General features: G+C 41.9%; 1 protein-coding gene across 1 annotated transcript in view; it reads right to left on the bottom strand.

Annotated features, from left to right (window-relative positions):
* dpysl3 (dihydropyrimidinase like 3) overlaps positions 1-16,350 on the bottom strand; it is a 29,073-nt gene that overhangs the window by 2,621 nt on the left and 10,102 nt on the right. The window contains exons 3-13 of the mRNA XM_068715681.1: positions 14,736-14,920; positions 12,879-13,043; positions 12,692-12,753; positions 11,185-11,265; positions 9,944-10,012; positions 8,788-8,908; positions 7,421-7,577; positions 6,698-6,839; positions 4,711-4,881; positions 1,410-1,589; positions 50-203 (exon numbers count right to left, since the gene is read on the bottom strand). Of these exons, the coding sequence (XP_068571782.1) occupies positions 50-203; positions 1,410-1,589; positions 4,711-4,881; positions 6,698-6,839; positions 7,421-7,577; positions 8,788-8,908; positions 9,944-10,012; positions 11,185-11,265; positions 12,692-12,753; positions 12,879-13,043; positions 14,736-14,920 (1,487 nt within the window). The remainder of the gene's footprint in view (positions 1-49; positions 204-1,409; positions 1,590-4,710; positions 4,882-6,697; positions 6,840-7,420; positions 7,578-8,787; positions 8,909-9,943; positions 10,013-11,184; positions 11,266-12,691; positions 12,754-12,878; positions 13,044-14,735; positions 14,921-16,350) is intronic.

Here is a 16,350-nt window from a genome sequence, read left to right as displayed (position 1 = left end):
GTTGGGGTTTGTATTAAGAAGCTGGGCTCACTGCATTGTGCAGGGTTACCTGTTAGACTAAATCCAGACTGGTGCAGGTTTCTGACAGGCTGTTTGGTGGGAGAGGTACGTGCTGAGGCGGAGGGGGTGCCACCACGGGACATGGAGAATTCAGACACGGGGCCGTCGTACATTCCCCTTGGTACTGCCCTCAGGACAGCCAGCTACGGGACAAACAATAAGAGCAGAGATGGCGGCGGTGAAAAGAAGCAGGGATGGGTAAGAACACAGAGAGACATTTTGGTGTTTGGCACCACAGACAGATTTGATGTTACCAAGTCCACAACTGTTTTGCATTATACGGTTGTTTTGTGTCTGAATTATATATGCATTTTCCAGAGAGCCTTTTTCCTGCCGAGAACCAGTTCCAGATTTACACATCCACACACAAACATAGACTTACAAACACAAGTGAGCAAAACCATTTTACAGCAAGTTGTGAATAAGCCATTGTCTGTCACTGGCATGACTCAGAGGACTCTTGGAAAGTCTGTAAAGAGTTAAAAACAGACATCTGTGAACGAATAAAGCGTCTACCAAGACAAACAGCGCACTGTTACTACAGCTACATGTTCTCATCACCAGCCAGCTGCAAATTAGGAAATCGTTGAACAATGAGATGTTTGGCCCATGAGATAAGAAGGCAAGAGAGCAGACGGCAGGGTCTGCTTTGACTTTAAATTGTTGTAAATCAAATGGTCGAATGGGGTTAACTCTTCTTAATACTTTGAAGGAGATAGGAATGAACTTTTTTATTCCTTGATGAGGTACAGCTACTGGACGGTGAGTTAGATCCCTTGTGAGACTACAGTAACTTATTTTAACTCTAGACTCTTTTACTCTATGCGGTAGGTCTCTGGAAAGTCATACACATCCAAACTCACTGTATCATTTTTAAAACCATGACGACCACCCTCACTGCATGGACATTTTGCACTACAGTGTAAGAGAGCATGCCAGCGCTCTGAGGCTGGACCTTGGAGGCTGATGTCAGACTTACTGTATCTCCCCCACATCCCACTTCACTGCCTCCATCCTTCCCGCCCTTTTTTCTCCCCACCATTGTAAATTTTATTTCAGCCCAAACCTTCCTCACTTCCAATCCAAAAGATCTTGACTCCTACCTTCCATCTTCGCTTATTTTTGCCTTATCTCACTGAATTCTTTGTGTCACTTCATGAGGGGATTATCTAAAGCAATGTCTATTCTTTATCTAAATATCCAAAGCTGTCTTATTGTAGAAACAGTATCAGAGTTGTCTTTCAGAGAGGAGACACCATTACATACCATTTAAGATATGACAACTGCCCCAACAAAATGATTGCTGAAGTGTAACTAGTAGGCTGGCTAGAAGGAGAACCAGTATTTACCTGCTTCCTGGCTTTAACACGCTTGTAGGCAAAGTCGGGGAAGGGAGAGCAGGGAATGAAGCGACCCACGCCAGAGACGACGTGCATGTTCTCATCTTCCAGAACAATCTTCCCCTGGCAAACCACCACTTGTGGGGCTCCACGCAGCTCCATGCCCTCAAAGACGTTGTACTCAGCAGCCTAAAGCACACATAGAAAACTATTAGGACAAAAGCTATGAAATAGAACAGAAACAGTTGTGGGGTCATTACATTAGCACTAAGAAGTTATAGAAATATGTAGATCGATCATGCGAAAACTAGAAGAGCAGATAAATTGACAGTAATACAAATGTTGAGTAAATGTGAACCACAATCATATTAAGACACATATGCATACAATATATGCTCTCACAAACACATACAAACACACAGAAGAAGAATCATATCCTGTTAAGGCCTCAATAGAGCATTCTGTCAAACAAGCCTGACTTTTTAAATCCGATTCATCTCGTGAGTCATATCAGTGTTTAAGGCTGACCGCCTGGATGAGGAACAGAAATATTGAATATAAGCACAGTGTTAAAGCAACACCGTAGCGAAAGTTTGCAAAAATAACTTAATTGATAGTAAGAATGAACATGGTGACATTTTCAATTAATTTAAATTTTCCTTTGGAAAATTTAATCAACTTCAATTTGATCAATCTAATTTAATTTTGAGAGAAAAAAAACCCCCAACAAAATAAAACCTCCTGTAACCTTCCCTTAAAGAACTGATGAAGGGATGCAGGAGATGAGGAAGACAACAACAACAACAACAACAACAACAGGGGGAGCTCTGAGAGGATGAATGAAGAGACAAGAAGTGGAGGCATGAAGTCTCTTTCTCCTCTCCTCTCTCTTAATCCCACACTCGCTTTCTCTCATTCTTTGTCATTCATCACCTTGATTCCTACACTTGTCTGTCTGGCATGTACAAACAGCTGCCATCATCCAGCTGGTGTTTAAGGCCTCCGTTCTTCTCACTCTCTTTCCCCTCCTCTCGCTCTCTTTCCAGTTGTCCCTCTCCTTCATTCATTTATCCCTCCTTCTGTCTGTTTTTATCCTCCTGTCTTTCTCCCCCTCACCCATTCCTGCTTGTTTTATGTGATCCCAAGATTATTGTGCCCTATTCATCCTCGTCCAATTTCCTCTTTTGTGCCGACTTTCTTTGCTCGACATGTTTGGGATCTGTGATGGCCCCCTCCCCTCACTCCATTGTTTCTGGCTTCCTCTGCACACGGCCCTGTTTTCTGCTGCCGTCCAAATTCAGGCCTGAACAGGACATAACTAAGACTTAGTGCATGCCAAACATGATGTCATGACTGAGCAGAGTGTGTCTCGGAGTGTGTGTGTGTGTGTGTGTGTGTGTGTGTGTGTGTGTGTGTGTGTGTGTGTGTGTGTGTTGCTGCCTGTTCTTGTTTATGTGTCAGAATATCCTCATTACCGTCTATGTATTTTTGTGCTAACAACAACAACCAATCCACACCAGATGTGGGCTTAATTATGACAAACTTAGACACAGCACAGTGTAAATCCTATTTACTCTGCAGTGGAAAGCATTCACCAACACTGTGTGCTGGTAAACAGTGCCGCTGCTGTTTGGCCTGGCCTCAGACTATCCATTAAGGTAGATTTATTGGAATTGGGAGCTGCATTGCTCTGCTCTTCTGCTCTCCTCTGTTTTATCTGGAAAAGACGGCCAGCAGGAAATGAAAAGGTGACATCATTACGTAAGAACCCAAGTGGTTCCTCAGTGGATGTACTCCACATTTGGAGAAGGCATATCATCAGTCCAGTTCTCTCTGTCTCTTTCCATTCCTCCATCTGGAGACAGAGAAAATGTTCCGTCTCTCCTACTAAACAGCCGCCATTAGGTCTTTTAGCAAGGCAAATTAAAATCTTCAGGCTAAACTTCATTATTACTGAAACCAACTCACACATGTCATTGGTAAATGAAGTCTTTCCTCATTCGTGTATTTCTGTTCACGCAGGATTTGTGCTCGGTCAGTAAAGCCCTAATTTCCTGTGTAGACACTTCCTCTGCTGCCGAGTGAGCTCTCTGGGATCTTCTAATGTCTGCTTAATGGTAGGAACCTCATTATGGAAATGTATAAAATGTGTGTGTGTGTGTGACCTTTGTCTTTGACCCGAAATCCGCAATTGCACAATACAGTTTCACATATTTCTAATACGTGTATGATTTGGCAACAGATCCCAAATCGCAACATTTCTGAGTGAAGGAGAAGCAATGTGGATTGGATGGAGTAAATGGTGGTCACGCTACACTACCAGCTCTGAATCAGACTGCACAAGACATTTCCCTTGACATCACATGTCTTATGACCAGAGCTGTTTTCTACTTTGTGAGACGAGTGGTCAAGCAAAGATGTTCCAAATCTATGCGGTTTGTGGAAGTATTCAAAATATCAGTTTCTTGCATAATCCTGTGCAAATCAATTCTCTAAACCCACTATGGTTGTCCAATCATGAAGAAGATGATGTGTTCAAGCGAATGCCATATGTAGCTAAAGGAAATACCTCTTGATTATACAGCTCATAGCTTCGTTGTTGATTAACTGTAGTTGGACTGTTTTAGACAATGTTTGCAGCACTGACATAATGTTTGTACATTTGAATAATGGTTTTTTTCTGATCATAACTCATAGTCATTGCTAAGAGTTTTATGGATTTAGTGAGGCTCAACTTAACAGTGAGAGCTGGTCATGTGATAAGTACAGCATGAGATTATTATTAGTGGTGAACATCCACTGAGACTTCATTTCCGTTCAGAGGAACTGAGAACTCCCTGGAAACTGTTCAAAAATGTGCGCTCTCTCTCTCTCTCTCTCTCTCTCTCTCTCTCTCTCTCTCTCTCTCTCTCTCTCTGTATTTTGCACACACACACAGATGTGGACACGTATCTCTTATCTTATGTTCTGCTTTACTCTTTCACTAAAGATCAAACCCTTTTAACTGCATATTTTCACTCCTCATTTTTTCCCTATCTATCTCATAAAAAAAACATTTCACCCTGGCTTTTATATATATAAATAGCAAATCACATGTTTGCACCACAGAGCAAATGGATGGATGCCATCAGGGTTACTGTAACAATAACAGCACAAACATTACTCAAGAAAAAGTCCCCTCATTGTTGGTGTACTCCCCTCTACATGTATGCAGTCTAAACTCAACTCTCAAACTCAAACTAGGCTGAGCAGTGAATTCAACTGAAAACAAAGAAAAGCACTACTTTTGACAGGTGCATGCCGTACTTACCGAGTTGTGTGTCTTGGCAGTGATGGTGCGGATGGAGTCTGTGTCCCAGATGACCAGGTCAGCATCAGAGCCCACGGCGATCCGACCCTTACGAGGGTACAGGTTCAGGATCTTAGCTGCGTTGGTGCTGGTGACTGCCACAAACATGTTCTCGTCCATCTTACCTGTAGTCTGGGAGGTAAACGAGCATAAACAGGGAATAGTAAAAAAAGATTGGTTACGGGATACAATGGTGCCCTTCATCTCGTATGGAAATATTTTCTGCTCCTAGATATAGATTGATTCGCTTTATAGCTCTGGCTGGATCACATTGAGATGACATTCTCCTTTTGGGTTAAGGGATTACTAGACCCAGTACAATTTGCCTATTGAACCAACAGAAGAGTTGAGGATGCCACTTTTTAATCTTGATATTAGCATTGTTAGGTGGATTGTGAATTTCCCGAAAGGGTCAGGGTTATTGGCACTGTGTCAAAGCAAAGCCTATCTTCCACTGAAGCAACACAAAGATGATTTACTTTACATCCTCTATTCTGGTCCGGACCCGGACCGAGTGCCGGATCAATCTGGGCCTGTGACCAATTTCTGATAAATTAATGAGACTAAATAATGATCTTCACAGAGCGATGTTCTTTTCACGACAGCTATAGAGCGGGGGCGCAGCTAATCCAGGTAATAAGGCAATAGCTTCACTCAATTGAGCCAATCAAATTGATTGTGTACCGTGCATAGAAAGTATGCTAGACAGAACAACAGCGTAAGAGAGATGTGAGAGAGATGACAGCATGGAGAATGAAGCAATTGACCTGCTACCCTCTGACTACAAACTACAGAATGTCTTTGAACATCCAAACTAAACAAAGTTTTCCCAGGCAAAGTGCAATAAATGTACATTTTCCTTTGTCTCCAGTGCAATAAACTGGAAAAAATTGCACAAAAGCAATTGTTACTGAGCACCGTAGCACTTCATTTTATCCAATCCTATTTTAACCATCACCTTTTTAAACATATTTTTATATGTGTGTATACTGTCACTGTTTATCTGTGCTCTGCTGCAAGCCAAATTCGTCAACAGTGAGAGAATAAAGAACTGTACTGAACACCTTGTTGTCTTGAGGTGTGTCTTTGTCAAAATCATTGATACAATGGGATAACATCAGATACTATGAGCAAGATATTCAAGGAATGTTGTATCCTTAGTCCATAACATTTTCATGTGGGTTATGTATGGCGCTGTTGTCAGGAGGCGACTAGCTTAGCTTAGCATAAATACAGGAAATGGGGAAATTGCTAAATACCTTTAAAAAATACAGCTACCAGCACTGCAGGAAGCTTAACTCAGTCCAGTCAAGTATGGTGTGAGCTCGGGCTTTAAGTAACTACCCAAAGGAAATAGATTCAGTGTAACTTATTAAAAGCCCATCGACTTTTTACAGGCAGCCCAGCACTCCACAGCTGTCTAAAGCTACATGCTGTGTGTATGTTAGCAGTCCACTGATGTAGTGATAACGAGAGAGAAGGAAGGGAGAAAAATGAGGGCAGAGTGCTGTATCCAAGGGTGAAGGAAAGGACAGATGTGGAGATAGAAAAGGAAATGACAAAGCAACGCAGAGACAGTGATAACAAGACAGTGAAATAAAGCTTGAGAGTTAAAGAGAGAGAGAAATAACCAAAGAGAATGATTTAGAGAAAAATAGTGAAAGTTAAAAAAAAGGAGGGAGACAGACAATAAGAGCCTTTTAGGGCCATTTCAAATACAAAAAATGTAGTCTGTTTTAAATTTCTGCAGAAGTCTGATGTTTCCTTGACATCTTGGTCTAAGACAACATTCAGAATATGCTAAATAAAGTCCACAACAATATTGACGTTTACAATGCCATCAGGCAAAAAGCGATTCCCTTTCATAGAAGTGGTAGCTCTCAAAACGAAAAAGATAAATTTGCTTCTTTGTACAGTTTTTTATTTGGTCCAAAAACGTAGTCCTCACCACAGCTTTATCCCAGATGAGGGTCATCCTCTCCTCCACTCCGTTAAGACCTTCAGGGATCTGAGTGAAGTCATCCTTGCCAATGGCCTTCTGGGCCACGCTGAAGGTACAGTGAGCGCTGCCAGTCACACTCAGGTCTCCACTGGGGGACAAAGAAACATGAAAATACAGAGTTAAGATGGAATTATACCAGCACAGCACAGTACAAGCTGTGAATCACAAGTAAAGACTTTTATTTACTTTAGCAGGACTTGCACAACGAAACAAAACAAGGACTGTGAGTTAAAATATGCCTAAAGCACAAACATTTACTGATGCTTCCTGTTTCCAGATGACGCTTTAACTCAATTACCAGACAAAGCCCACCAGAACTTCTTTCTCTTACTTTAAGACTCCTACCTCACAATAATTGCCAAGGGAGAACGCCCTCAGATGAGCAAAGGGGTCAGGGAGTTATGTGTTGTAATTAAATCAGTCATGCTTTATTTGTAGCTATAGTGCTATGTTAGGTAACCATGAGTTAATTAGTAATATATCTAATGGATTGTTTAAATGTTCCCTAACAAGCAGTGTGTGATTTAGATTTACAAATACAAGACGAGGGATTACACCCTTGTTTTGTTAATGCTACAGTAATATCAGGTGATATAATATCATGTGAAATACTTCATATGATGTCTGATGATAAACAACTCAGCCAGAGGGAGGTGCAGTGATACGTACCTGGACAGCAGTGTGTTCAGATAGTCTGGAGTGGTGGGATCAGGGCTGAGAGGAGGTGATGTTACAAAAGAAGCCGCCTTAGCCCAATTCTTGCTCCAGTAATGTGTCCCATCAGTCCCCAGGCTGGCTGTGATTGGCTCCCCAAACACAACATTTCCTGGGAAAGAAAAAACAATAAAATTCCGTTCAGAGTATCAAATGTAAAGTGTATCAAATTGATTCATTTTAGTGGTTCTTGGCAATCAACAGTTGCATCAACGAAGCTTGATTGACTTGTCAGCAGTTTAAATCCCACTAAGAGCTTTGGTAATTCATCTGTTTGCTGCAGAGGAATCATGCCTAATCTCTAAAAAAGACAAACATCACCCTTGGAAATGAACAAATGTTTATGTTGGGTCAATTGTGGTTGAGCTTGTTCTTCCATGCATGATGAGTTAAGAGTTCAATTCCTGCCACTAACATTTTTGTGTTTCTGCATGGCCCTTAAATGTCAGGAAATATGCTCGGGAATAGTTCCAAACAAAGGTGTCAAGCCCATAAAGGCCCCTAAATGGTGTACAAGACTGCAAGTCTTTCTGAGGTCAGCCTGTTTAAACCTCATGTGGCCTTTTGCCAAAGACATCCAAACACACATTCTTCTTCTCTGCCCTTTCCCCGTTTTCCTGTTCCATTCTCAAAAATTGTATATTTCACATTCCATCGTGGCCAGACAGCCCCTCGGTTCACCTCTGCTCTTTCCTGGGACTGTGAGGAATGGGCTGTGTGACAGCTGAACCACAGAAAAGACCTGAATGACAAATCTGAAAATTCCTCTGAGAATAGCCTCTTTTTTCATTATGTCAAGCAAAGCCAAACTGCGTGTACATCAGCAGTTTCAGGACAGACAGTAAAATCATCTTATAAGGGCATAGGTGTACTGATATGCTGCTATGTGCATTTCAAACATCTCAGAAATCAGAGAAAGATGGCAACCAATGAGCAGATGTAAAATATCAAATATTTGAACATTTATTTGCTTTGAAATAAATGTTCAAAGCAAAAAAAAGAGCTGTTAAGAAGTCATTTCTAAGATTCTGATCAAATCTCTTTTTTTTCCGAGACAATACACTATTTCAATTTCACAAAAATGATGCTGAACAAGAAATCCATGCAATTGTTGTGAATGTAATAGATGGATGGATTTGTTTAGTGAGAAACATGTGCTGTTATTGACATCACCTAGGAGGAGAAAAGTTTTTTTCCTATGTAAATATCATGTAAAAAAAACATGCAAGTACATTATCATTACCGACAATCGCTCATTAGATACAAACACATCGTTTAAAATATTCTGCATTGTGCAGAGAAGTCTAAATGCTGCTCTTTACCTTTTTTCCTTGCCTGAGAGATGATGTCAGCAGCACTCTTGCTCATGACTCGGGTCACATAGAGAGGACAGTTGGTCTGGCTGGCGATGGTGATGGCACGAAACACCGCCTCTGCCTCCAGCTACAGAGGAGAAAGGACATTGTGGTTGACTTTGAAATGTTTTTCCTATTAGGATTTCCTCAAATAAAATTCAAATATGTAAACCACAGCAAACTATGTATTTTTGGAACTGCATTATTTGAATTATGTGGAAGCTGATAAATCATAAAATAGATTACATCTGGTTAGGTTAGATCAAAATAAATTCATGAGATTAGCAAACAGATGCTAAATAAACTTTGGTGAGGTTAGACAAAAGCGCCACATGCTCATTTACCTAATTGTTTTTTTGTTACCCATTGGTGATTATTAATTTGCTAAAATGTTTGTGATTCAACAAACAACTTCCTAAATGGTTAACGAGAGCCAGTGTATGCCTCCAGATGTGTCGACTGTCTTGTTCATGTGCAAAGACTTCAGCTGATTGTTGTGCTCTACTCTACAAACTCAACCTGGGTCCAATAACCAATAAATTAAAACCAAACAGGACACCAGATACTGTTACAGCACTAATCCAACTTTGTCTCTGCTCAATTAAATCACATAACTTTGCTTTTGATCCTTAAGACGCCACTTGAATGCATGACACTATGAGACCGGTGGGACAACTCCACCACGCTGCACCACAGAGTGGAAAATCCCAGTGACGCTAAAGGCAGACAAGCTGCTGAGTTGAGAGCGTGGCTTTCATTCACTGTTTTTTAAAGGAACATTTGCGGCAACAATTCGCGGAACCAGGGAAATTTCACCCAACACCTCTTATGTGTCTGAAACCACATGTGTGTAACAAGAACAATGTGTGTCAAGAGCAGTCCAAGAACGTCATTGAGGGCAATTTGAGTGTGTGTATGATCCTCGTAAAAAAAAACATAAACGGCATTAAAACAGATTAAAACAGCCAATATCTCAATGAATAGGCTATGCATGAAAACAACTGTACTTGGCTATTCCAAAATGTTAATTCATGTAATCAGTGTATAGGTGTGTGTGTGTGTGTGTGTGTGTGTGTGTGTGTGTGTGTGTGTGTGTGTGTGTGTGTGTGTGTGTGGGTTATACCTCCTCTGGCCTGCTCAGGACGTGTCCCTCCGGTCCGGTGATACCCATCTGCAGCATGCGGTTCTGCTCCTGTTGAACAAACACGCAAAGAGTGGACTGCTTAGCTCAGAGACGGGATACTATTTCTAAGTGTTCAGTGATTTGCTCGGACTGATGTAAAGTTTTGGTCACACTCCAATATGATATTCTGTTTCTCTCTGCCTGTGCGAATGATTTGAGAAGCAGTTTCATCATGTGGGTCAGGCCACACACTGAGGACTGTGGGAATCCACAAACTGTAGAGGCTGCTCTTTTCAGTCGCAGTAAGTGCAGAGTCGACCCTTTGCATGGAGACACGTAGGCATAGCGTCTGTCACATCACCATGAATACTATATGATGACATGCTTCCCCAAATACTTCTTTTTTAGCGTTAAAGGAAATAGTCAATCCATGGGGTAGATTTCTGTTTACTCAGAGACAAGTGTGTTATTTAAAGCTTTCAGAGGCTCTTGTAAGAAGGGCCACAATTGTGAGAATAAAACCAGGAAAAATATTGGAGTTATAAATCCTTGATTGAAAAACATAAGACATAGACTTTGTGAGGAAGGATATTATTGAATTTTTTGCACTTCATGTTTGTTTCTTTATGTATTTCTGGAGAGAAAATTGAAGTTTAAGTTTTCCTCAAGCGAGCATCTAGTGGTCATAGGAGGAACTGCAGCTTTAGACACTTTCGGGATGATTTTCAGCACGTATCCATGGTGGTTGTTGCTTGGTAGCAACATGTCCTCTGTACCAGCACTAAAATCCACACACTGCTCTAAACAATGCCTCTCTATCTCATGAGCTCTGAAGTAAAATCAAGACATGACATAATCTGGGGTTCAGGGAATCAGACTCCATCAAAGTTGTAGTTTAAGACTGGATTGGAGATCTGGGATTTGCAATGAATCAGATCCAACACACACACACACACACACACACACACACACACATTCACTTTCATTTGTGTAAACTACACCCACACATTACTGTCCTACAGGAAACACATTCTCCCTCTCATCAGTGACAGCGTGTTTAGTCTGTAGGTAGTGGAGATGCACGGCGATAAGGCTCGACCAGACTGGCGATATGAAGTGAACTAAACTGACATAAATCACAGTTGGCCACGAGACAAGTCATTCAAGAGAGGGCAGTGACGAGTATGAGGCAGGGGGGAAATGTGAGGAAGAGCTGCATCTGTCAGTTTATTTATCTTTACCTCAGCGATGATCTCGCCATTTTCAGCATGGACCTCAGCAATGCCTCCCCTCTCCGCCAGGAAGGAAAAAATTTCATAGAGCTGGAGGAGAAAGACACAGAAAACAGTGACAAATCACAGTGGCACTGTTTGTATGTTTAAAATCCCGCATGGCTGTTTACACAAGAATCGGACGCTCCTTTTCATCCTGGGGGTCATCCTCAATCCACAGTTTACAAGAAGCCCACAATTTACATGATGTCTACCACGACACGATGCAATTATTGTGTGTGGTCTCCAGAAATGGTTAAACTCTTGTGGGATGACCTGCAGTTGCTGTTATGTTGCTGCACCACATTTCCTTAGTGAGCTGCATGACATCAGTTTTTCAAGCTGGACTATTTCAGTTGCCTCATGTGCTCCTCCGAGCGCCCGAATTAGCTATGGCTGTGCATGAGAAACACGAAGAGTCTCGCCTCACACCGCCTGGACTTAGACTTTGTTTTTCTACATTTACCAGCTCTACTTACAGTATGAACTCACTACGCTGTGCATCACAGGCTACAAGTTACATAAGGACAGGGTGTGTCGAGGAAGAAGACAAGATTCATACTTTCTAAAAAATGTAACAGTAAGTTGGATATTTTGTGTATTAAAGTGAAGGCAAACCACAGGTCAGCATTTACTTACCGTTTAGACACTGTGTCACTGATTTTGTGGCAAGTCAACTGATTTCAAATAAGTGTAATTGCTTTTATTTGATTACCTAAATAAGATAATGATATCTAAATCACTTACTGAGTGAAACCCTGAGTGCAGCCGGAGATGCTCAATAACAAAGATAAGGGACAGTGCACATTAATATAAACATTTCTGAAAATGCGCCAGAGTTAGCCAAGAGGCTATTTTTCATCTGTAGTCCCATGGTCCCATAGTCGATGGTTTGAAATGGTATACACTTCCTGTCTCCAAAGTGGGCGTGGTCATTGCTGTTCATACTGGCCACAACCCAATTCCATTTTAAGGAATGCCACAGTCAGTGTAAAGCTGATATTCAGGCTTCAGAAGTCTGACACAGTAAAATCAAGTGGAAATCTTCCGAAGTTACCGTCTTTTTAGTACAAACATTCCAACTTTGTGCCTCCAACGACATGGTTTCCTTGCTGAGCTGCAGCAGAAGAATAGTTAATACTGAAACACTGACATTTTATTCAATGAGAGTTTTTGCAAGCTGCTTTTGCATTGCTGCAAGCCTTACAATCTGCCACTCTATGTGCCCTGAACGCCTCGAGTTGAGAAGAATTCAACTCTGTGAGTTGTTTTTCATTTATTCAAACTATATTATTAACTATAGGGTAGCGTTTGTGGTGGTTTGTGTTAAGCGTGAGCACTCATTTGGTGGTTGCCTACCAAACATTTAAAAAAAGGATGCAGATAATTGAAAAAAAGAACTGTCGATTTTGCCCCTCCCATCTCTTTGCTGCTTTAAATTTAGTTTAAAGTGTACACTAAGTTAAAGTTAGTGTACCTCACTGTTGCTCATCTGGTAATAGTCCTTGTAAGCCATGTAGACCTGGAACGAGTTCACACCTGTAACAAAGAAAAACAACATACGGAAGAAAACGTGAGCAGTGCTGCTTAAACCTTCCTAAAAAAAGTTCAGAGACGGATATAAAAATGGTGAGTAGACGATCTGTTACGATATCGCGGCCTACCTTTCTCCTTGATGAGGGTATCCACCTCCTGCTTCACGCTGTCGTTCCAGTGGGTGATGTCCACGTGGAGGGAGTAGTCGCAACAGGTCTTCTCATCAGCCCACTGCCTCCACTGGTCATAGGCCTCCATCAGGCTGCAGCCGGGATCTGGGATCACATGGTCCACTGGACGGTAGAGGAGAGAGGACGGAGGGATGAAGGGATGAGGAAAGGAGAAGAGAAGTTTGTATGGAGAAAAGGGTTTTAGGAGAGAAGGAAGGTGATGGATGCAGAAAGGAGAGGTGGCAGTGGAAATGAAATGATTGGAAAGACAAAGAAGTGTTAGAGTGGGTGACAGACGGGGTGATGTCAGGATCTGTCTGCTGGTGTTTCAACTTTCTCCCTGTATTCTTTATCTTACATAATCAGCTGTCTGTCTGAGTTCCTGCAGTGCTCAGCCAGTGGGGGCCGACCTTGTCAGATTACATTTTCAGCATCTTTGTCTGAGTGCGGGTGTCCTTGATACATTTGGGGGCCATTTCAACAGTGGATATTTTCAGACTTTTGTTGTTTTTTTGGTTATGTAACCACGATCAATTCTTTAGATTAGAGCTTGGCACATAAGGCCAGTGGATTTTTCATGATGGGACCACCCACGCTTCTGGTGGCTGAAACATACATATTAAAGTTCTTGTGTTACAGCTTTTAGTATATTGCCAGTAAGATTTAGTGGAAATGTAAGTAAGAATAGTCCCACACATGCAAACCTCCCTGCTGAAGCATGAATTTCAATACATTTTCAATAAGATATGATATATAATTCAGATCATCATCATATTCGACAAGTAAGATTATGCTCAAGCACCTGAAATCGCAAATATAACAAAAGACAACATTTTTCTATTATTTAGATTGTATACTAAACAGAGAGTACATGCTTGCCTTTTTGCTTGCCTAAGGCAAATTTCAGTTTTCATTGAAATTATTAACAGTAAATCCTCATTGTACACAACAGGATAAACAGCACAAATGATCCTGCTTCATCTTACTCAGCTGTAATAAAATAAGACCGCCTGCTGGCTCACCAGCTGACTGGCGTCTTTATCTCATTAAAGTTGTGCCAATCAGCTTATCTGGTCTTTGCATGTTAATAGCATAGAGCTGGAAACGGCAGTCACAACCCCCCCCCCTCCCCCAGACACACACACACACACACACACACACACACACACACACACACACTGTTGTTTATTTTGAAAACCATCTGAACTACTTTTGTGTTCACCTTCACACCAACACAACATCATCTGTTTAGTGGAGACAGACATATACAGTGAGATACCAAACACAGTGTGCGTTTTTCACGTTCTCTCCAACACAACACCCGCTGGAATATAATCCCTCAATGAACGGAGCCCATGAATAGAGCTTACTACAGTAGCAGGTCTGTTCGTGAATGCCTCCGTTTGAACACAGCGCCACACTGGCGGACTAGCAGCAGCGTAGCAGCCAGCTCAAAATAAGTTAATGGTATTAATGAGACTGTGGTGCCCACCAGCTGTTCGCTGTGATAGCGTCTGGTCTGTCAGCTACATGAAGCACATGTATACCCCCATGCTGTACATAGACAAGGAACATGCAGAGAGACACTGGTGCTGTATTCCCCCCCCCCTTCCTGATCCTACCCCCTTACACTCAGTCTTTTGTATAGTCCTCTTTTGGAGAGCTGCCCAAAACAGACCAGAACCGCTTCCCATCTCTTTTTTTTTCTGTTCCTTTGTTCAGGCCTCGGCCTTCTTTTTTTCCCCCTTTTTTTAGCTACCGTCTCTATCTCAAACTCAGCTGGACTGTGTGGACAAGCTTTCCTACAGCCCTTACCGATCATGGTCGTGCCCCCGGCAAGTGCAGCCTTTGTTCCCTGAGCGAAATCATCCACGGTTGTGGTTCCCCGGTACGGCATCTGGAAGTGGGTGTGGATGTCGATGCCACCGGGGATCACCATCTTCCCGTTGGCCTCGACGGTCTTCACCCCACCGGGCACGATCAGGTTGTCGCCGATCTGCCTGTGGAGGGAAGTGGATGTTGTCATAATTGTATGATGATGTGATATTGCATTCATAAAAGATGTTTAGACAGCAGAACATTATGTTATTTTTTTCTGGGCCTATAACTATTTGGGCTATGTGCCAATTAAGGGAATCTGATTTAAATCACGCTGATATACTTTTAAGTGAATCAAGATAACAAATGAATAAAGCAAGCAATTCCTAAACACCGATGGGCAGAAGGTGGCTGATTTATAAACATGTCAAGTCACAATTTGATGTCAGCAGACATCTTTCTAATACATTTAAATCACAAGCAAATGTTTTTAACTTTAAACTGGCCCCCAGAACAATGTCAGCCACGCTTGAAGCAGCACATTGTCACCATGCCAACACATCAACACTTCACCCCTGCTAAAAGAAAAACCCTGTTGTTCAGACTTTATAGAGGGGACACGCCAGACGGACAGAGAGGCAGGCAGAAGCCAGTGTCTCTGTGAGAGTTTGCCAGCAGCCCAATGGTCCGGCGGGCCTCTGGGTGTTTATTATGCAACACCAGGCTTGCTGTCTGAGCTGCCTCACTGAGGGACAAGGGGGGACAAAGAGCCTGTAACTGGAAAATCAAGTGAGAACCGGACGGGGAGGAGAGAGAGTGACGGAGGGGACCGACTGATTCAAAGAGACACAGAAAGAGGAATTGACACACCCTCGCCTTGTCTGGTGGGACGAAGACATGCTAGAGGACGAGACTGGCTGCTATCACCACAGCTTGTCTTTGACCCAATAGAACAAAGACTCTGTTTTTGGTTCAGGTCAGCCAGTAGGACACAGTGTGCAAGTTAAAGCAGCTTGTACTCATACATTTATTGATTGAAGTTTCCATATCACTCATTTATAATTAGACTGCTATAGTCAGTTTGGGTTGCTTTGCATTGTAATAAATGCACTTGACTTTAGGTTTCCCTGTGTCACAATGAGTGATGCAAACTATTTTACTTCCTAGTGTCACCTGTCTCAAGCTCAAAACATTTCCTTTAGCCTGTCATCTGCCCTTCTTCTACGGATTCTAATCATAATGAAACAAATTAATAATTAATCAAATCTTATAGGGAACATTTGAGACCATTCATATTTTTTATTCTCATATTTTGGTCAATAGCAACTACATGCAATGATAAAAAGATATTCTGTTACAAATATTTGAGAAACTTGGACTACATACTAATTTCTAGGGGATTAGTTTCTGCATTTACTTTTACTTTACTTTCGGTCAGGCAGATTAAGATTATCTCTGTGACACTGAAGCTTTTGGAAAGCTGGAGGCTCGTGCTCCTTGCACAGATGAGAGTCATTCTTGCAGATGTCCCAAATTTCGAGAACGACGGGGAGAAAAGTCAAAATGGACAAAACTATCGCAATAAAGAACCAGAATTCCCCTTGAACGTTTT

Source organism: Cebidichthys violaceus, unplaced genomic scaffold (assembly GCF_023349555.1).
Source record: "Cebidichthys violaceus isolate CVI_PGR_0920_01 unplaced genomic scaffold, fCebVio1.0.p SCAF_20, whole genome shotgun sequence".
NCBI classification, from domain to species: domain Eukaryota; kingdom Metazoa; phylum Chordata; class Actinopteri; order Perciformes; family Stichaeidae; genus Cebidichthys; species Cebidichthys violaceus.
Note: the sequence above shows the minus strand (reverse complement) of the source record. Positions and strands in the feature narration are given on the sequence as shown.